General features: G+C 38.9%; 1 protein-coding gene, 1 non-coding gene and 1 pseudogene across 8 annotated transcripts in view; 2 read left to right on the top strand and 1 right to left on the bottom strand.

Annotated features, from left to right (window-relative positions):
• The window catches only part of ABCA6 (ATP binding cassette subfamily A member 6), a 63,650-nt gene that overhangs the window by 36,498 nt on the left and 6,554 nt on the right, over positions 1–20,598 (top strand). For 4 of the 7 annotated variants that reach the window (XM_036223542.1, XM_036223540.1, XM_036223539.1 and 1 more), the window contains 16 exons: positions 1,608–1,715; positions 2,535–2,708; positions 2,927–3,040; positions 5,193–5,309; positions 7,156–7,233; positions 8,000–8,091; positions 8,758–8,878; positions 9,475–9,592; positions 10,660–10,751; positions 11,003–11,181; positions 11,620–11,695; positions 11,772–11,866; positions 12,802–12,921; positions 13,024–13,164; positions 14,560–14,639; positions 15,247–16,385. In XM_036223542.1, the coding sequence (XP_036079435.1) occupies positions 1,608–1,715; positions 2,535–2,708; positions 2,927–3,040; positions 5,193–5,309; positions 7,156–7,233; positions 8,000–8,091; positions 8,758–8,878; positions 9,475–9,592; positions 10,660–10,751; positions 11,003–11,181; positions 11,620–11,695; positions 11,772–11,866; positions 12,802–12,921; positions 13,024–13,164; positions 14,560–14,639; positions 15,247–15,488 (1,947 nt within the window). In that variant the 3' untranslated portion in view covers positions 15,489–16,385. The other 3 variants (XM_016143651.2, XM_036223544.1, XM_036223543.1) reach the window with 3 other exon arrangements.
• On the top strand, positions 5,374–5,492 carry LOC118604322. The gene has a single exon (XR_004951679.1). It is a non-coding gene; the product is annotated as a 5S ribosomal RNA (ribosomal RNA).
• LOC118604819 lies at positions 16,971–17,089 on the bottom strand (annotated as a pseudogene).

Here is a 20,598-nt window from a genome sequence, read left to right as displayed (position 1 = left end):
TACTGAAAGTGGTTATGGTTTTCTGGTTAGAGCCTAATTGCTATCCAAGAAGGATCTTACAGCTGACTCCAACTCTTTCAAACCAGGAGGTTGGAAGAGCAATAAACAGAACAGGACTAGAAATGGAGCCTTTGAAAAGGGAAGCCTCTTTTGTGACAGGGGCATCCAGTTCAGTTTCGGCCGCACTGCGTTAGTGGTGCTGGGGGTACACACGAGGGCAGATGTATGGACCATACCCGAGAGGTCATATGCTTTTAAGGGTCGAAGCCACCACTGACCGTCAGAACAGGGATGGTTCAAGAGTAAAGGTGTCTAAAGGGAACTCTCGAGAAAGTGGAGCCAGCTGGTAGTAGAAAGAGATAGATGTTGCCCCGCCTTGGTCCTTTAGTGTCCTCCTGCCATCACCTGTTTGTTCAAGACCGAAGCAAACCAAGGCCCTGTGGCTACTCTTAGCACCCCCAGAGGCACACACATTCTTCTCTCAGCCATCTTTACAAGGACAGTACGCGTTTCTCCACCTGGTGAAAACTTTATAGCTATAGCCTCCAAAGCCTTAGGCAAAGTTTAAGAATCGTGGAATTGTTTTGAGACAGGCTACTGCACAGGAGGCAGTTCTGTGCCCTACCTGAGGTTGAGCTGAGCCTCAGGCAGACACCAACTGGGGGTGGTGTAAAGTTCATCTCCTGGAGGATGGGCTTAGTGGCATCGACTTGTCTTCTTAGCCCCGTGCTTTAGAGCACATCCACCCAGCTGCCAAAGTCTTCACGTGTGCACACGAGGTGTGCTGAGAAAGGCATGCCGTTCAGGCTTGAATGATCTGTTTCTCTAGGGTTGTAATTCCTGATTTATGATTTTTGTGTTGTGGTAAAAAACACAAAATATAAAATTTACTGTCTTAACCACTTTTAAGTATATAGTTCAGTAATGTCAAGTATAGTCACATTGTTGTGAAAACAGGTCTCCAGAACTTTTTCATCTTGTAGAATTTAAAACTCTACACCAGTTAAATAAGAACTCTTCATTACTTCCTTCCCTAGACCCCGGCAATCACTATTTTCCTTCTGTTTTTACAAAATTGGACTACTTTTAATACCTCATATAAGGGCAATCATATAGCATTTGTATTTTTGTAACTGTCCTCAAAGTGGACAGTTGTCCTCAGAGTTCATCCATGTTGTAGCATGTGCCAATATTCTATTCCTTTCAAAGGCTGAATAATAGTTCGTGCATGTGTCTACTACATTTCGTTTATCCATTTATTTGTCCGTGGACACCTGGGTTGCTTCCACCTCTTGGGTATTGTGAACAGCACTGCTATAGACATGTGTGGGCAGATACCTCTTTGAGACTCACTGCTTCCACTTCTTTTTCATATATGCCCTGAAGTGGGTCCTGAGTTTTTTCTCTTTTTTTCCACTAGGAGTTGAAGCCTCATGATCAGAAATCATTTCCCCTCTCCCATCTCCATGCATAGATGTTGATGAACTATTTATGTACACTTTTATTTTGATTCTTCGATATTTCAAAAAGCACATTTCTTTATGGTTTTCTGTATTTATTTAATTTTGTTTTAATTCACTAGTTTAAAGTATCTTTTATGTTTGCAGAATTATGTGTTTTTCTGGACAGGGCTGCCGGAAGCCTCCTTGTTTTTACTGTTCACTCTGTGCAGCATTTCTCCCTACATCGCCATGAGCAGTGTCAGCGATTACAAAGTAAGGAAAGGGGGGCAAAAAAAGAGAGAAACTTTAGCTAGTTCCATAATTGTATGTTAAATGCTATATGTTTAAAATATTTTCCTGTGAGAAAAACATTTAAATGTATGTTTAATTTAGTATTATTTCTGTCAAGTCAGAAAACTTACTTCTAAAAACACAACTTTCACTTCAAAATTACAAGAAAAGTATAGTAATTTTACAGGGATTCACATTAATAAAAACCTTCCAAGAGGGATATTATAAAGCTCGCAACTCATTATTTAACTACAAGGAAGAAATCATTGACATTGAAATCGAAGACCAGATCTAAGACTTGAATCCCCTTTCTACTTTGGGGGATACAGTTTTGTTGTTGTTGTTGTTGTTATGTTTGTATTTGGTTGTGTGCATTATCCAAAGCAGACGGTTAAATGAGATTTAGATGAGTCATCCTTCACCATTCTGAGCCAATAATTCTCCCAGTGCATATTTGGAGAATAGAGAATATATTATCCTTCAGGTCGCAAAATAATATGTCTTTTGAAGGAGATTCCTTGGCTATTATGAGATCTGCGTTTCTTTGTATGATGCATGAGTTAAAGGGGCGTTGTGAATCAAACCTGCCAAATAAAACAATGCTCATGTTCAAAGTGGTCACCTTTATGGAAGTGGCTCTCTTGAACTCAGGTTCCTGAACAGTGTGTTGTGTGTAATTAAAATTAGTAGATTTTAAAAGCACTAGCTTAGATTAGATTTATGTTCAAAATATCTTTCAACTTGTTTGTTTTGGATTTGGATTTTAATCGAATCTGTGTATATCCTGTGTTTTTTCATCAGAAGAGAGCTAAATCCCAGCTATGGATTTCAGGCCTGTACCCTTCTGCCTACTGGTGTGGACAGGCACTGGTGGATATTAACCTCTTCATTCTTGTTCTCTTTTTAATGTATTTAATTTTCTGCATAGAAAACATGACGCACATTTATATCACAAGTCGAATTGTGCTTGCTTTGGTAAGTAACGTATTACATAGACAATATCTTAGAAAGTAATTCATGGTAAATTTTAACATTTGATGTATAACCAATCAAGATATTTTCACTGTTATTTTGTCATAACTCAAAAAACATGCAAAGTGCATGTACAATAAAATATTTTAAAGTTATTTATAATTTAATATTTCTGTCAGTTAATATTTCATTTTTGACTTTAATATTATTTATATTTTCAGGTTGTAATTTCGATTGGTTATGCAGCTTCTCTTGTCTTTTTGACATATGTAATATCATTTATTTTTCGCAAGAAGAGAAAAAATAGCGGCCTTTGGTCATTTTGCTTCTTTTTTGTAAGTATATTTAAATAAAACAGAGTTCTTTTTTAAACTTTCAGTGTAACATTAAATACAGTCACTTTTGACTTAAGCAATGGAAAAAGTAATTCCTTAAAATTATTCCATAAAAAGGAGAGGGTCTGTAGCTCGTTACTGATTTGATAATGTTCCTATGGAATTTATGTAGAACCCTTTAACGAGAGTGTATGGGGTACCCAACAGATAACCTGAAGTTCAAAATGCTACTATCGAGCTTATGGATCCTTCAGAATACAGGGCTGCCTGGCCACACTAGAACAAAAATTGGCTTTATAATACTTAACACCACAATCCATTTCTATAGTCTTTCAGAAGATGTCTTTTAACCACAGATGCTAATAATTTTAGACATCAAAGATATTTTTACTCCTATGGCAGAGAACGTATTAGTAAATAAGAATGAATGATTATTGAAAGTCCAAGATTACTGAAAACTTGGATGGAAATGTTTACCAAGACTCTAGACACCCAGGGTGCCTAATCCCAGCACGGATGTGCCTTTAAGCAGATATCCTCAAATGGTGGTTGAATGTCTGTCTTGCAAACACGGCTCCCAATTCTTGGAGTGGGATTCCTGAAACCACAAGAGGAACCCAACCAGAGTCCATCTGCTAAGAAAATACATGTGACATCACCCACTGACTGCAAGAAATTAGTCTTACACTCTTCAGGTCAGCAGCTAACTGTTAACTTACCCCTTCTCAGTGTACAGTACTCTGATTTAGCTTCTCTAGATTGTTTTTCTCAGTATGAAGCAGGTAGCTTCTATTGCTATCCCTCTTACCCGCCATCAGCACAACTCAGTTCAAGCACAGATGTTATAGAAAGAACTACAGAGTTGCCTCACTTGGGAGACTAGCTGTGAGTCTTCCAAGGCCTGGTGTATCCAAAGTCCTTCCATTCATACTTTCCATGGGAACATTTTTGTTCAGTTAGCAAAGATGAGATGAGATGAGAGAAAAAATAAAAAAGTGTGATGTCATGGAAATTAAGAGAAGAGAAATATGTAAACATGGGCAACTGTGCAATACCTTTGCAAAGGGATTGCATTGGTTGTTGTAAAATGAGAAAAATCTTTTGGATTTGCCATCTAAAATGTTTATTGTTCTTACTGAATACTTGATTATAAGTTATTTGGTTCTATTCCCAATCGTTTTTTTATATGTGGATTACATATTCCCCCCAAACTGTAAATTCAGGTAGTAGTCACATTCCCTTACATAACAACTCCTCAAAACAGTGTAGCTTTCTGACATAAAGACTTGGCGATCACACCCACATAGAGTTTTGAATTCCAGCTTTATCACTCACTAACTGTGTGGTGAAGATGTTATTTAATGTCTCTGGACTCTAGATTTCCATTTATAAAAGGAAGGATAATAAGAATAACTATATGATAGAGTTGTTGTGAGGATTAAACAATGCATGCTAAGTTCTTAATACCTGGCATTTGTGTAATATTCGCCGAATTTAGTATGATTTTTCCTAGTTTTATTGTAATTAACACATTAATAAGACCAAGCAAGCTTTAATAAAAATGCTCGATCTATACTTGTTGACTGAAAAAGTGATCCTTAGAACAATAAAAATTTATCTTTATTTCCTCCCCCAACATTTAGCAGTAATCTAAAAGAAATGAATGCATTACAGTCAAAATGCACAATCTCAGAAAAGTTATTTGTTTGGAATAGGGAAATAATGGAGCGGGGACAACAGAAAAGCTTGTCTAGGTGAGAGGCAACATGGATTTTTTTTTATAATTGACCATATAACTTTTCAACATATATAGGTTTTTATACATTAACGATATTGTTACCTTAGCTATAAAAAGGTAATTTTTCTCTTTATCCTATTGTGTTAGGTTGCACTTAAAGCATCCTCAGGAAATCTGGTCACTTTAGCTTTCACCTTAATCTCCAGATTTTTCAAAGAATTTTCTCTGTGGGAGTTAAAGGTCATATATTCTTATTAACAAAGCTCATCCTTTCTCTTTTCTCTCAGAAAGGGGTATGTTTGCAGGTAGGAAAATTCGGATTTATATCATAAGAACACCTACGTCTTAAATATTTTCTCAAATATCAATGGACTGAGTATATGTACATGTAATATATTTCACCTTGCCTTGTAGATCTCAGCCAACCTCTTGGAAATCATTGTAAGACGTTTAAACTTACCCATCTTGATATCTGGCATGGTGTTATTTCCCCCATTTACCTTGAATGGATTTCTAGTTTTCTTGGTAGAGGTAAGAAATATTATCAACTGCTTCATTAATTTTGAATATACAGCCTATTAAAATCCTTTGCCTAGTCTACAGCCATGCCACCCTGAACAAGCCCGATCCCATCTGATCTTGGAAGCTAAGCAGGGTTGGGCCTGGTTAGTACTTGGATGGGAAACCACCTAGGAAGACCAGGTGCTGTAGGCGTAAAAAATAAAAAATAAGGGATTGTAAGCTGATAAGGTCCTTGCAATCTGTGAAGTCAACCAAGGGTTGCCTCACCTAAAAATTAAAAAAAAAACTTTTTAATTAAAAAATAAATAAATAAAATGCTTTGCCTAAATTTATAAAGACAGAAATTAGGCTATAGGTTTTCTGGGACTGGAGTTGGAATGGGGAGTAACAGCAAATGCATATGAGGTATCGGTGTGCGGTGATAAGTTGCATTGTGGTGATGTACTCACAGCTCTGTCAATTTACTAAAAATCCTTGAATTGTACACTTAAAATGGGTGAATTTTATGACATGAAAATTTAACCTCAATAACTCTGTTAAAAAAAGCTTTGCCATATGCATTTCGTAAAACGTAAGCATTGTTAAATGCAGTTCTAAACTAATGTCAGATTGAAAAATGTCGTCTAGTTTAATGGATATTTATTATTCATTGTGAAGAATACACTTATGTACAATTCTGTTCATTCATTTAATCATTCATTTGTTCAAAAATATATAGTAAACACTGTTCTGTGTTAGGTACCGTGCTAGTCATCAGGGGCACCGGATGGACAAGACACCTGCACTGACTTGTCTGAGGCTGGTCTTTGCCTGCACTAAAATCCTTTCACAGAGCTCCTTTCACAGAGCTTAGTGGAGGCAAAGACCAGCCTCAGACAAGTCAGTGCAGGGAGGGCTCAAAGGTGGCAAAAGTGAGGGGCAGAGTTCCAAGCACAGCTCATGGCAGAGAATTCTTCTGAGGAAAGCAATATTTAAACACAGTCCAGAAGAATGAGTAAGAATTAATTAGTGGGAGCGTGGCACGGGAGATGAGCGTGCTTGTAGGGAGAAGCAAAGGCATCAAAGCAAAAAAGAAAAAAAGACCAGAAGGCATAACTAACCGGAATATGATTCAAATGGAAAGAAAAAGTCAGATGAGCAGAAGAGCTCAGTCAGGAACATACTGTTGGGCGCCTGCATCCGTTGAACGAAGAGGCTTTAAAGAAAGTAGAGGGCTTCCCGAGTTGTTTGTGTTCTTGGGAACCTGGGAAAGCCTTCCATCTGCAAAAACACGTTTGTTTCCGTTGGCAGAGCAATGCCTGGAATTCTCAATTGAAAATGTATCCTTTTGCTTAATTAAAAACATTTCACTCCTAAAATATAAGCAGTCTTGCAAAGTGAACTACATTAACCTAGATCTGTCACACATTGTTTGGGAGGAATGAGTTACTCTCTGAATGTATTGATTGATGAAGATAGAATAACACAGCAGGACTAGTCATTGTGGTAGGAAGGATCCCTGCTATGGCTCTTAAAGACAAATGCTGTTGATCCCTAGAATTTTTCATGATGCAGACACCACTCTCTATTATTCTTTCAGTAAACTTTCATCAAACATTAAACTGAATTATTTAAAAAAAAAAAAAAAAAAGATTGGAAGAGACAGACATATGTTACCTGCTCAAAGAGAGACATTTAGAGTTGAGTAGGGGGGTCCCCTCTCTTCTCTGCAGAGAATTGCTTGTCACCAGTGCACAAAGTGGAATCAAACTTCAGGGACATATTCAACATGTAATTCCATATTATTTAAATGCAAATCTTAAAGCCGATGAATTTTTATTTAGACTTCTTTTTTTTTTTTTTTTTGCCTTTGTAGAGAGACTTCGCGCACCAAGCTAAATATCAAGACCCAAATTATGACCTGAATGCAGTTGACTTTCTAGTATGCCTAATAGTAAGAAGGTTTTTCTAACTCACCACCTATTTTTGTAGATAGCTATCATTTACTATAATAACTATTCGGTCTTGTCTGAAGTGTGCCAACTTGAAAAGTGTTTTTAATATAGTCTTAGAATAAACAAGTTCATTCATACGCAATTCTAAATCCCAGAGTTAATATTTATATGCATGACTGGATGGTGTAAATCCTGGCTTGTTGTAGCGTCAGCCAGGAGGCCAGTCTGGTTGTGGCAGAGTGACCAAAGAGGAGAATGGTATGAGAATGTCGCAGAAGGAGCAGGGGTGACGCAGAGTGTTCTCGGTCACTATAAAGACTTTTGCTCTGAGTAACTGAGGAGTCATTGGAGGGTTTTCAGCGAAGTAATATGGTAGGACTTAGTTTTGAAAGAATAGCTCTACTAACTGTGTTAAAAATAGACGTTTGGAGCAAGGAGAGAAGAGGGAGACCAGGTAGCAAAGTGTCGCAATATTATAATGAGAAATTACCTGGCCTGGGTGGGGTAGCACAGGCAGGGGTGAGAGGTAACTGGGTTCCAGATAATTCTGAAGGTAGAACAGATAGAATTTTCCAGCAGACTGGATGTGAGTCGTGAGAAGATGGAAAGAAGCTGATTTCACTGTCTCGGTGGATTTCTTCCCTGATTTATAAGAATGATCCATATCTATCTCACCTGAAGACAAAAGGTCACCAATTTAATTCAAATGTTTAAATACCTGTGAACTTATGCCTAAATATAACTCCTGTTTTCCTTTGCTCCTAGCCTTACTTTCAGGCTTTGCTATTCATTTTTGTCCTAAGATGCATGGAAGTGAAGTGTGGGCAGAAAATCATGCAAAAGGATCCTGTTTTCAGGTTGGGATAAAGCTTAATTTCATACTTAATATTGTATTTTAATTTTCCTAGAGAGCGGCTGCACTATCGACCTGTTAACACAGATTTATCTCTACAGTGTAAACAGCATGCTGACTTTCATGACGATTGTGGGCTTAGGGCCAGGACATAGGACTCCCAGGCAGAGCTCTGACATTAACCAGCTAAGGAAAGCTTTCAGTCCCTCAAAGATTTTCAGGAGTACTCAGATACGCCACGCCCCCATCCAAGATGATTACCCGTCCTAGAACGGATGGGCTAAAACGGGCGGAGCAGCACAGTGCCTCACGAGGGCAGCCAGCAGCAAAAGATACCAAAGCAAACGCTGGGAGTAATTAGACAGTAATTTCTCACTGTCAACAGAGAAAGTGTAGGCGGCATGCTTTTTAAAGCAGCAGCAGTACTTGCCAGCAGATTCGAAATGGTCAAAGATGCTAACTGAAAGAATGACTATGACACTGAGAAAGGGAGTCTGGCTACCGCAGTGGGAATTCTGGGCAAAAGCACAAGCAGCACTCACAGGGCGGTCCTCACCGCCAGTTTAGTGAAAGAAAAAGGACGATGGTAAAATCGCAGGAAGGCTGATTTTTTCTGTCCGTCTTCGACAAAGAGGGAAATCACACACCATTCATTTCATTTTCTCCACAGAATTCCCCCTCCAAGCAGAGAGGCTCGGCCAAATCCGGAAGAACCTGTTGACGAAGACGAAGATGTCCACGCAGAAAGGATAAGAGTGGCCACCACCCTGACCACTTCCAATGTGGAGGAGGTAGAGAACCAAGCGGCAGAGTGCACGTTAACGGAACTGTTCAGAACGCATCGAGAATAGAGGTCGACGTGCTGGTCTTCGTTTAGAACGTTTGGAGTTGGGCGCGGTTTCGTAATTCTTAAATATGCAGGCACTTCTTTCGGAGTGTCCTGAAAAGTCGAAGAAGGAAAAACATAATGATTCTATTTTCCTTTTGACAAAAATGGCCTTGGATAAGTAGAGCTATAGTTTCAAAACCCAAAGTTTCCTGAGTTTAGAAATGTATGTGAGGTACGTCGTAAAATCCTAAACAGAGGTTAAGATGTTAAGGGTTATTCTTTTATTTGACTTATGCATTGTGACATTGCCATGAGATTAGACACTTCTAGGAAGGCAATGAACCGGCATCCATGAAATTACACTGTTTTTTCTCGCTCCATTTAGAAGCAGGAAGCAGCAGTGAACGCATGTGACATTTGAAGCAAGCAATAGGATTACCCTCAACTCAAAATGTGCTTTGGTTTATGACATAGGGCAGCAAAGATTCCAGCAGGGAGAAAGTGGGACTATAAAGTCTCTGAAGTTTCAAAGGAAAATCATGTTGTCATCTATTCCAGAAACCCATCGTAATTGCTAGCTGTCTGCGCAAAGAATATGCAGGCCAGAAGAAACATTGCTTCTCAAAGAGGAAGAAGAAGATAGCAGCAAGAAATATCTCCTTCTGTGTTAAAAAAGGTTAGGAAGAACCAACTTTTTATTCACCATTAATTTCAGAAACAGCCACTGAACATCTGTGTTACAGGCACTATTGTACCTGCTGAAGCATCTGTTCATCCTACAAATATTGGTTGAGTGTTCCAAGGACCATTTTAGGCTCTGAAAAAATAATTATGAAAGAAATAAGCAAGTTCCCCTCCCCATGGATTTCATATCCTAAGAGGGGTCAATAAACAAAAATAACTTATCGAAAAAATTATTAGAGGTCACTTAGGCAAGTCTTATGTGGAACATTGAAATACGTGAAATGAAGTATGTGACTTGGGGCTATGTTCACTTGGGGTTAGGGAAGGCTGTCCTTGAACATCAACAGTTAAGCCATGACCCTGGTGACAGAGGGAGCCAGCTAAGTGAGCATGAAGAGGAAAGAGCACCCACCACAGGCAGAGAGGAAGCAGTGTGGGGGAGGGGGAGAGGGGAGCGGGGAGGAGGGCGGGGGAAGAGTCAGAGAAGCCAGCAGGGCCAGGTTGGGTTGCAGCTTTGTGAAATGCGGCAAAGAGTTTAGATTTTGTACCAAGTTGTTGGAATGCTATGGGAGGGGTTTTAGCCAGCAATTCATCACCATTGAATTCATATTTTGAAAAATATACACACTGGCTATTATTTGTTCATAAATTTGGGTCGTGGACGAGTTTAGAGGCTTTTATAACAGTTCAGAGGAAAGATGATAGTGGCTTAGACACAGGTGGTGGAATTTGGGATGGAGAAAAACGTCCCTGACTTCCCAAGTTTGGGAATCACTTATTTCTGTTCTCACCAATTATCTACTACAGAAAACAATCTGGGCTCATGTTTCCTTAAAAAAGTAATCTGGAAATTAGACAGACATACTGACGTCAAATCCATAAGCTTTTCACCGACATTTTACATAATCACAGGAGTTAAAGAACATGTTTTGGTGACATAGATTGCATATATGTTATAATTTTAAATGGTACTGAGGAGTTACTGAAGAAGGTTATTGAAGGAACAGGTTTATGTTAATCAATATTTCACTTCCGATATTGACGGTGATTCTCCTTCAGGTGAAATACTGGGATTGCTAGGACCCAATGGCGCTGGTAAGAGTTCAGCTATTAGAATGATAGCTGGAATCACGAAGCCAACAGCTGGAGAGGTAGGGAAAAATGGAGAAACAGCTCCCATTCCTAAAATAGAAATTTCATGATAAACATAGGTTATATCTTTGTCAGACTATACTTTTAGTAGTTTAAATAGTTTTTAATAAGAACTATATGAAGTGATCTTTTATACTATTTCCCGATGCTCAAAAAATGTAGCCATTTATTAGTTATACGCCAGTTTCTTGAATAATTGCATGATGGGAGAAAAGACCACACGCGTTTCTAAACCAGGTTACTTTCTCAGGTGGAACTGAAAGGACGTCGTTCAGTTTCGGATAATCAGGGAGACGACGTGGTCAAGTTCCTGGGGTACTGTCCTCAGGAGAACGTGCTGTGGCCCGACCTGACGGTGAGGGAACACCTGGAGGTATTCGCAGCTGTGAAAGGCCTGAGGAGAGCGGACGCCACGGTCGCCATTTCAGGGTACAGAGAGGTCATGTGATTCCTTTGTGTCCAAAGGCAGGGAGGCTGTACGCTGATGATGACTTCACTAGTAAAGAATAGACAGGAGAAGTGATGTCTCCACCTTTTCGGATGGAGCAGGGAAGGGGGACAAGAGCTGTTTCTTGCCTCCCTGATGGAGAGATCTTTAAAAAAATAATTGCATAAAATAATTGACAAGCGAATGAATAATCATCCATTTCAGTTCCAAATTCAGAATTCTAGTTATTTTTAAAAATGTTTTATGAGATGAAAAATCTTTCAGGTTGCAAAATAAAGTGTTCCTTCCTTTGGTCACTGGCGTTAAGAGTTTTGAGAACAGTAGCACCAAGCTTCCCTTCGATGTTGTTACTCTTCTGTGCGAGGAGATTTTCCCCAAATCCTCTCTCAACCTGCTCTTCTTATCTTGTTTTCCATCAGATTGGTGGATTCTTTCAAACTGCATGAACAACTGAATGTTCCAGTGCAGAAATTAACGGCAGGAGCCACTAAGAAGGTATGCAGGGGTGTGACATTATTCTGAGGGTGGACACGGTGGTGACAGCAAATCGGGCTGTTTCTCTGCATTGCAGTTGTGTTTTATGCTGAGCATCCTGGGAAATTCATCTATCCTCCTTCTGGATGAACCGTCTACGAGCATGGATCCAGCAGGACAGCAGCAGATGTGGTGAGAATTATAACTCTTAGAGCCAGAAGTATGAACTGGATGTAAAAGTTGCGTTTTAAAACTGACCTTAGAAGTCAAATGCATTGGTTCCCAACTTAGTGGAGATAATCCATAGTGTTAGGAAAACAAATATTTAACAAATAGATTCTCTAATGGTGCATCATACGCATGTGGTATTTGTAATTTTAAAAAGCAAAACAAAAAACTTCTAAGTATTTTGTTTTAGGTCTTACAGTGTGGAATGTGTTTTATTTTGTCTTTAATTATTGAGATGTCTCTGTTTCCTTAGACATTACCGACACAATTTCCCCATTTTCTTTCTTCCCCCTTTTACCTAACTGTCAATTTTTTTTTATCCAGCTATTCTTAGTTTTTTAATTCTTTTTACTTTCATATCTGGGACTTTCCATTTGGACTTATAAAATCCTCCAATCTGGTTTCATATTTGTTACCGTCTGACATTATTCCAACTTTTAAAAAGAACTTTGTCTTGGAACTCTTATACAAATGTAAAGAAATCATTTATGAACCCATTATACCCATCACCTGGTTTCAACAGTTATCCATATAAGTTCAATCTTTCTTCATCTGTACCTCCACCCTCTTCCTTTCTCCACTCTCTAATTATTTTGAAGCAAATACTAAGCAGCATGTGTTTTATTTGTAAATATTTCAATCGGTTTCTACAAAAGATATAGAAGGTGTTTTTAAATAACCAGAATACCATTAGCCCACCTAAACATATTAAAAATTTTCCTTTATGTTATCAAAAAGCTAGTTAATAGTTACATTCCTTGTTTTGTTTTTGAATTGAGATCTAAATATGATTTACCAACTGTATTTTGTCTATAAAATTTCCCCTCCATCTCCTTTTTTCTTATGCTTTTTTTTCTTTCTTTCTTTTTTCAATGATGCTGATTTTGGGCTCACTTCAGGCAGATGATCCAGACAGCCATTAAAAACACAGAGAAGGGGGCCCTCCTGACGACTCATTACCTGGCTGAGGCCGAGGCCATTTGTGACCGCATCGCCATCATGGTGTCTGGACGACTGAGGTGGGTATCTTACCAGAGCCTGTCCTTGACCCTCGACCTGAGATTCCCCATGAAAAGGACACGATGACCATCTCAACTGGAGTTCTTCCTTCTTGCCCACAGATACATTGGCTCCATCCAGCACCTGAAAAACAAACTTGGCAAGGATTATAATCTAGAATTAAAAGTGAAGGAAACTTCTCAAGTGAATTTGGTGCACTCTGAGATTCTGAAACTTTTCCCACAGGCCGCACAGCAGGAAAGGTGAAAGGACCTTTTGATCATGGAGAAACCTATTGGCTTTACCCGCTCAGGGGTTCCTTTTCTGCACTATGAGAACGTTGGGGTGATTTGACTTCGTAATAAAAGTTAGGGATCTTAAAAATTGACTTGTCGAATCTTCCAGATTATGTGATTTGGGAGCTACACAGGAAGCTGTGTCTCCCAGGGAAGCCTGGGGACCCTATGTGGGTATCCTCAGCCATCCAAGGCTGACCCCAGTTCTGGGTGGGGGGGGACTTGGGAAAGTTACGGGGAAGGAATTTATGATAACTCGAACCCACATGAGACTGTAGTCAAGCCCATGGTACCCTCCCCGGGCCTCCCCGTAAATATTTAAAAGATGTAAATATTAATAATTTAAAAGATATGACTATTTAGGGTAGATCCCCCACATAGAAACCAAATAGCAGCTGAGATCATTAGAGTCTTCCTTTAATGAAGTTTTCATGCTTCAAAACGGAGACTAGAAAGGTGTGTGTGTGTGTACATATATGTATGTGTGTGTCTGTGTATATATCTATGTTAATGGCAGAACGGCATAGAGGTTGAGCAGAAACTGAATTTGAAATTCCTTGGGTGGATAAGTAACCCAAAGAAGCAGAACATAAAACTGCTGTTTCCATTTTAGCACAGTATAAATATAATGGCATCACCTAAAGGATATACCAGGGCATATAACTCAGTCCTATTCCTAGACCTTTGGCATCACAAATCCGAGAAACAGTTTTGATATAGGTGGGGAGATCATGAATGATAAGACTGGGTTGGGGGCTGGACCAAAGAGGGCCAGTCCTGCAGGGCTGGGCAGCTTCGGGGCCACCTGGGAGCATCAAACTTCCGTTTGGGAAGGGACTGAGAATGGGACATGAGGTCATACAGCCAGAAGTGGCACGTGGAAACAAGATGCCAGAAATCAGTCTTGGCTCTTCTCTCCTCAAGAGGTCAGAGAAGTTTTTAGTTAAAGCATTTTGAATTCCTCTACTACTATATCCTTCTCTCCCAAACTCATATCTCTTGTTCCTTAGCTTTCTGGTGACAGAGATGAATATTGAATTAAAATTAGTCTCAACCTTATTGGAACTAATCAAAGGGATTAATTCAGAATATATGAGTTCAACAAGAAAAAGGTTTACATAAACCAAGCATAAATTTAATTATGCTGGATCATTTCTTAGAGAACTATTTCTAACAGCCAGCTGCCAAAGCCATTTTAAGAATTGTCCATTGATAAATTATTTTATTTTTTCCATATGTAAGCCATATATTAACTTGCATTACTTTTATTTCAAAAAATTGTTGATAATACCAATATTTCTTTTGATTGTCATTTTTTCCCCTTGAAACTCGTGGTCAAATATTACATTTTCCCATTCCCAGGAATTTTTCCTTCTTGACCTATAAACTGCCCATGGCGGATGTTCACCCTCTGTCTCAGGCCTTTCACAAACTAGAAGCAGGTAAGAATGATCATTTTTAAATAAAACTTTGAAAGGATTAATTCAGACTTAGGTCATAATTTAATGGGAGATAATCATGTGATAACTGTTTAAAGGTAGGCCCTGTAGGATATGATTTTAAGAATTCTAATGGTAGATAATGGTGGGATTTAATCCCAATTTTGGTTAATCCAACCCTTGGGAAGCAGGTTAGTCTCCAAAGCAGCTGGAAGCTACAGAAGACACACCATTGTGCTCGACTGGGTTGACTGCATTTGTGACATTAAGCCTTTCGTCTCGTCTGCCTTGCTTACATTGGCACAGTCTGTTCACACCGAGCGCCCTCAATTATCACGTCATTCCTCTTCTTACTATCCATCTCCTTCCTGCTTTTCTCCCTCAGCTGATGCCCTTGTTTTTGTTTATTCCAGTGATAAAATAAAGGCAGCAGGAAACCTCCCTGTGTCTGTGCTGTGTGTTCCGCTTCCTGTTAATGACGCGCGAATTATCTGTGTCTTCCCCTAAGGCCGTTCCCCATATTTGTGCCTAACTCTTCTTGCCACTTGAAATTGCCTGCTTCCGCTTTTCAGCATCATTTTTCCACTTTTAACTGGGTCATTCCCAGCAGCAGACCGTCATGGTGGAATTTCTGAACACAGCATGGTGGCCAAGAGCTCAGACGGCAGCACCAGGCCCTCTGGTTCCCATCCCTGCACTGCCGCTTACCAGAGAGGAGGCATTGGACAACGTCAATTACTCGATCCCCGCACGTCTAGATGGCCCATCTCTAAAACAAGGGATGACATCAGTGCCCACTTCGCAGGGTTGTTAGGAGGGTTCAATGGGCTCATTTGTAAAGAAAGAGCCTAGAATGGCACGTGGCTCATGATGCTCGAGATCATATAAATCTCTGGCTTCTCCTTCCGCTCTCGACACCCTGACTTCCAAGCTCGTCCTAAACGCTATCAGACATGCATAGTCCTGCCTCAGGACTTTGCACTTGCTAATCCTTCTTCCCAGAATTCTACTTCCTGAATATCCAAGCTGCTTCCTCACCGCTTTCAGGTTTCTGCTCCGTGATTACCTCCTGTAAAAGAGCACCCAGCACATCCTGTTTTCCTTACCCAGTTTTCTTTCTCTCGGTAGTAGCTATTGTCATTTACTTTGGTGTATAGTTAAGTGCTTGCTTATTTGATGCCCATATTTTTCCCACTAGAATGCAAACTGCCCAAAGGCAGGAGTTTTGGGATTTGCTGTTTCTTTCCAGCTCCCTGGCACCTCAGGGTGGCTCCCACACTTAGATGATTCTCCGTGTGTAACTAGTGAACTGCAAACACATGAATATGTAAAGCTGGTGGCCACTCTCATGTGGACTCCTGGTGGGGAAGCCTGCCAGAGAGCTGGGACGGCACGCGGACTGGCTGAAGCACAGTCACACGGAAGTCCTTTTAAAGGGAATGGAGTGGGATGGAAGTCTTCCTCACGTGCAAGAATGTATCAGTCAGTTATACAGTTAGTTCCTCAGGAACTTATGTATCTCCCCAACACACATAGACTAAGTAATGAAACACATATTGTCAAAATGTAATATGACAAAGTTCTAAAACCGAGATCAATTCGATATGTATTTAACTCACTGACTTTTCATTATTTCATTCTTCTAGCAAGGGTTTATTCAGCTTTGTATGCGATTTATATTAACGATTTGCATTTTTATCTCGTATGACTTTAAAAAAATTCTTGGTAGTAAATCATAAGCATCTACTACCAGTCCTTTTTTTTTTTCCTCTCAGTAAAACATAGCTTTAACCTGGAAGAATACAGCCTCTCTCAGTGTACGTTGGAAAAGGTGAGTCACCTTTCACGGTTTTGTGTCATCTCTGTAAAGTTTACATGACAGTGACAAGTGTTTTTCCTGTTTATTTGGAAGACAACAACTTGATCATTTTTTTCCTTCTTTTCTGTCTCTTGTCTAGGTATTCGTAGAGCTTTCTAAGGAGCAGGAGGCAGGAGATTTTGATGAAGAGGTTAATACAACCATGAAGTGGAAACTCCTTTCTCATTCAGATGACCCATAACACCTCAGGCCTAATCATTTCTCGCTGATATCATATAAGCGTGCATTATATGTGATAATGTGCATTATGTATAATTTTAAAAACTGTTAACATCAATATTAGATATATTTTGTATATTTTAGTCAATAAATGAATAAATTTTAAATTATTCTTCCCCTCAAATTTATTTATTTTTATTTTTATTTATTTATTTATTGATGCGAGGCAACTCTTGGTTGACTTCACTGATTGCAAGGACCTTGTCAGCTTACAATCCCTTATTTTTTATTTTTTACACCTACAGCAACTGGTCTTCCTGGGTGGTCTCCCATCCAAGTCCTAACCAGGCCTGACCCTGCTTAGCTTCTGAGATCAGACGGGGTCAGGCTTGTTCAGGGTGGCATGGCCGTAGACTTCTTCCCCTCAAATTTAAGGGTGATAGAACATCAGTGATAAAAGCACTACAGAGTATTAATGAAGTTATTGAAGAGGTAGGCATTGGGTGTTGAGGAAATAAAACTACAAACTTGGAACTTTTTTGCAGCATGACTCTTAAAATACGACATTTACTAAAAAATTCTCTTAGTGAAGTATGTGAGGGATGTCTTCCACAGCCAGAAGCTTTGCGATGGCTGACGCTAGTTTGTGATACATCAGGCTCATAAGATTGCTTTAACTCCCAAGTGCAACCCAAGAGTCTTCCTCTGAAAGCTTTTCAGAAATCGTCTTGAATCCAGGGTTAGGAGACCCTTGGCTCACAAATGAACAAGCACATGCATTGGGAAAGCGGTTCAAATATACCTTTTGAAAACAGTGGGAGTCATAGCAGCATTTTTTCGGATTTTTTATATTTTGAATATGTTAAATTAAGTTCTTAGGATTGACAGGGGGTGCTGATCCCTCATCATCATTTACAGTTATTTAAAAGTAGTTTTTATCTTATATAAGTGTACGCACATGTGGGTACACACACACACACACACCACTCACACACGTCTTTTGTCAGCTTTACATATTTTTTTTCTTAAACAATAGATATTTCATTTTGATTATCACCAGAAAAAATTTTGAAAACCAAGCAGTATTCCTGTTGCTTTTTTGGTGATATGTTCTATAACTTTAAAAAAATTGTTATGCTCACTGAAGGAAATTTATATAATGGGGAAAAATACAGAAATTGAATAAGAGAATGACTACAATTTCTCCATACCAAAAATATTTAACTATTTTCATCTTTCTTTAGTGCATTCTTCATAGAGTTGGAATCATTATCATACATATAATTTCCTAATTAGGTATATGTGCATATTTGCTGATAGAATATTGAAATTGTTTTAATTTACTTTTAAACTTATAGTGAGATTGAAGCTTCATATGTTTGCATTTCATTTACTATTAATTATTTGTATTCTCTATTCATTTATTTTTGTGCTTTAATCTTTTAATTGTATTAAAACCTTATAAACCTACTTTATAAGGTTTTAATACAATTAAATATTTTATCTGTATATTTTACATACATTATAATTACATCTGGAGCATTTCAAAATCTATGATAAGTGATCTATAGTTTATTATTTATTTAGGAGTCTTTAGTGTCCTATAAAAGTGAACTCATAGTGAGAGTTGAATTTATTTAAATTACTTCTAAAACTCAAGCAACAAATCCTCTTGTTTTGTTCAGTGTATAACATCAAAACACATATAACCATTTCACCTAACAATATATGAATTCTTTGCTTACATTCTTTATAAATTATAAATTTTCTTAAACATTATAGAAATGTTTGCAGACTACTGAATAACTAATATCAGATATGGTGTGAATGTTTTAAAATATTAATTAAACTGGGCATAGTTTCCTAAAGCTATCATAATACGATTGTTTTTGAAGCCATTAGTTTGGGTTTTTATTAGGATTATGTCCTGAGAGCAGATGAATGGATACAAAAAACAAGAGGTCAAAATGGATACAAAAGAAAGGATTTTTTAAAAAGGAAAAAGTTTACTACTCCAACTCTATTGTGGATGGATCTTGTGCTAGGTCTGTTCTCTATTTTCCTAATCCCTCTCTGGACAAGGCTGACCTCTGTGGAGCACTGATGGCTGGCTTCCTGTTGGGACTGAGCAACCCAATAGGAAGTAGCCACCAGAAATGCAAGGGTGGAAGAAGAGAGAAGTCAGAATAGTTCCTCCCTCATCCTCTGTCTTGGTTCTAGAACTCTGTCAGTAGGTGTGCCCTTCAGCACCTTCCTCCACTTACCCCGCCTGCTTCTGGTCCCCTTAACACCAGTGACCCCAGGAGCGGCTCACTGTCACCTAGTCCACATTCAGCCCCCAGCAATTTATCAAAATTACCACTGAAGTGTTTGTTACTATCAGCTAGTGGCTCTAGTGGCCTCTGTTCCAGGTAAGCTGATTTTGGCTGTGGTCGTGGTTCTCTGTAGTCACTTGTGTAAAAGAAATACACATGTCTCTGCTCCCGGTTCCTCCTACTATTTCGTTTTTGTCCCTGATTCCTGACACTCAGCTCCTAAAACCCTTGTCATTTCCTGACCAATAGGAGCATCTGATACAGATTCCTAACTCTCTTGGAATTTGTTAGGTGATAGGAATATCTTTTGCTCTAATGAGATGCCTCTGATGGCTCCTGGACCAGGGCTAGTCACCAGGATGACCAAGCCAGGATTTGAAACCTAATACTCTTAGCCTCACTTCCCATTCTCCAGCGAGGAGAGAGGAGTTAAACGTTGAGTTAATATCTCATCATGCCTACCCGATGGTGTCCATAAAATCTCAAAAGTACTGGGTTCAGAGAGCTTCTGGGTTGGTGAACATGTTCATGTGCTGGAGGTAGGGGTGCACCCTAACTCCACAGGTGCAAAGACTCTTGTGTTTGAGACCTTTCTGGACCTCACCCTACATATCTCTTTATCTGGTTATCCATGTGAATCCTGCTGATGAAGCCTTAATGGTAGCTAAATTTAGATTGGGAGGATACAGAGATTCAAAAGTTGATGGGATTAGGGAGAAAGATTAGATGAAAATTGGGATTTTTGAAAAAACTTTACATAAATTGGTCAGATCTCCTTTACCTGAATGTGCTACTGGAATGGATCTTATGTCTGACTAGAGATTGCTTCCCCTACCTAATACTATAAACAGAAGGCGCGAAAGTCTGCTCTTTGGCCAGTCCTAATTTGACATGCAAAATAGGAACCAATAGAACCGCCCAAACCCATGCAGAAAATGTAAAACAGTATATAACATAGCAGGCCCTCAATTAATATGTAGTTTTGTTCAATGTCATTATAACATTGATGAGATGCCATAGAAACTTCACTCTCGTGTATATCAATTAGCCTATGGTAAAACTGGTTTCTTTATAGACCTTCCATTTAAAGTCTCAGGACCTATCAACAACCTACTATATTGAGGACTTACTGTACTTGGTATGAAAAAGAGATTAGCACTTTAATTATCGACATGTTAAAAGCTGAAGCATTGCGTACTGGTGCCAATGAATTATCTGAATAGTAACCCTATGTGATTCATAAAAGAGGCTTAAAGCTCATGGAGACTAATGGTATACCCATGAAACTTAAATAAAGGGGTACCACCCATAGCCTCAGCAGTTCTGGACATGGTTTCAACCATACCAAAAAAAAAAAATACAGTATGCTGAAAAAGACCTATGCTCAGTTACTGTTTTTTTTTTTTTTTTCAAACACTCTCTTCTCTATTGTCTTGAAAAGGAAGCCAGCTGTAGTTCATTTTCACATGGGAAGAATCCTGGTATACATTTAGTGGACTGTCACAGGGTTGTCGAAACTCACCAGCTTGCTATCCTAATTTGGTCAGAAGTGGTTTGGACTTGATGCAGGTCTCCAGTGTAATACATCATATTGATGATGTGATGATAT

Source organism: Rousettus aegyptiacus, unplaced genomic scaffold (assembly GCF_014176215.1).
Source record: "Rousettus aegyptiacus isolate mRouAeg1 unplaced genomic scaffold, mRouAeg1.p scaffold_m13_p_6, whole genome shotgun sequence".
NCBI classification, from domain to species: Eukaryota; Metazoa; Chordata; class Mammalia; order Chiroptera; family Pteropodidae; genus Rousettus; species Rousettus aegyptiacus.
Note: the sequence above shows the minus strand (reverse complement) of the source record. Positions and strands in the feature narration are given on the sequence as shown.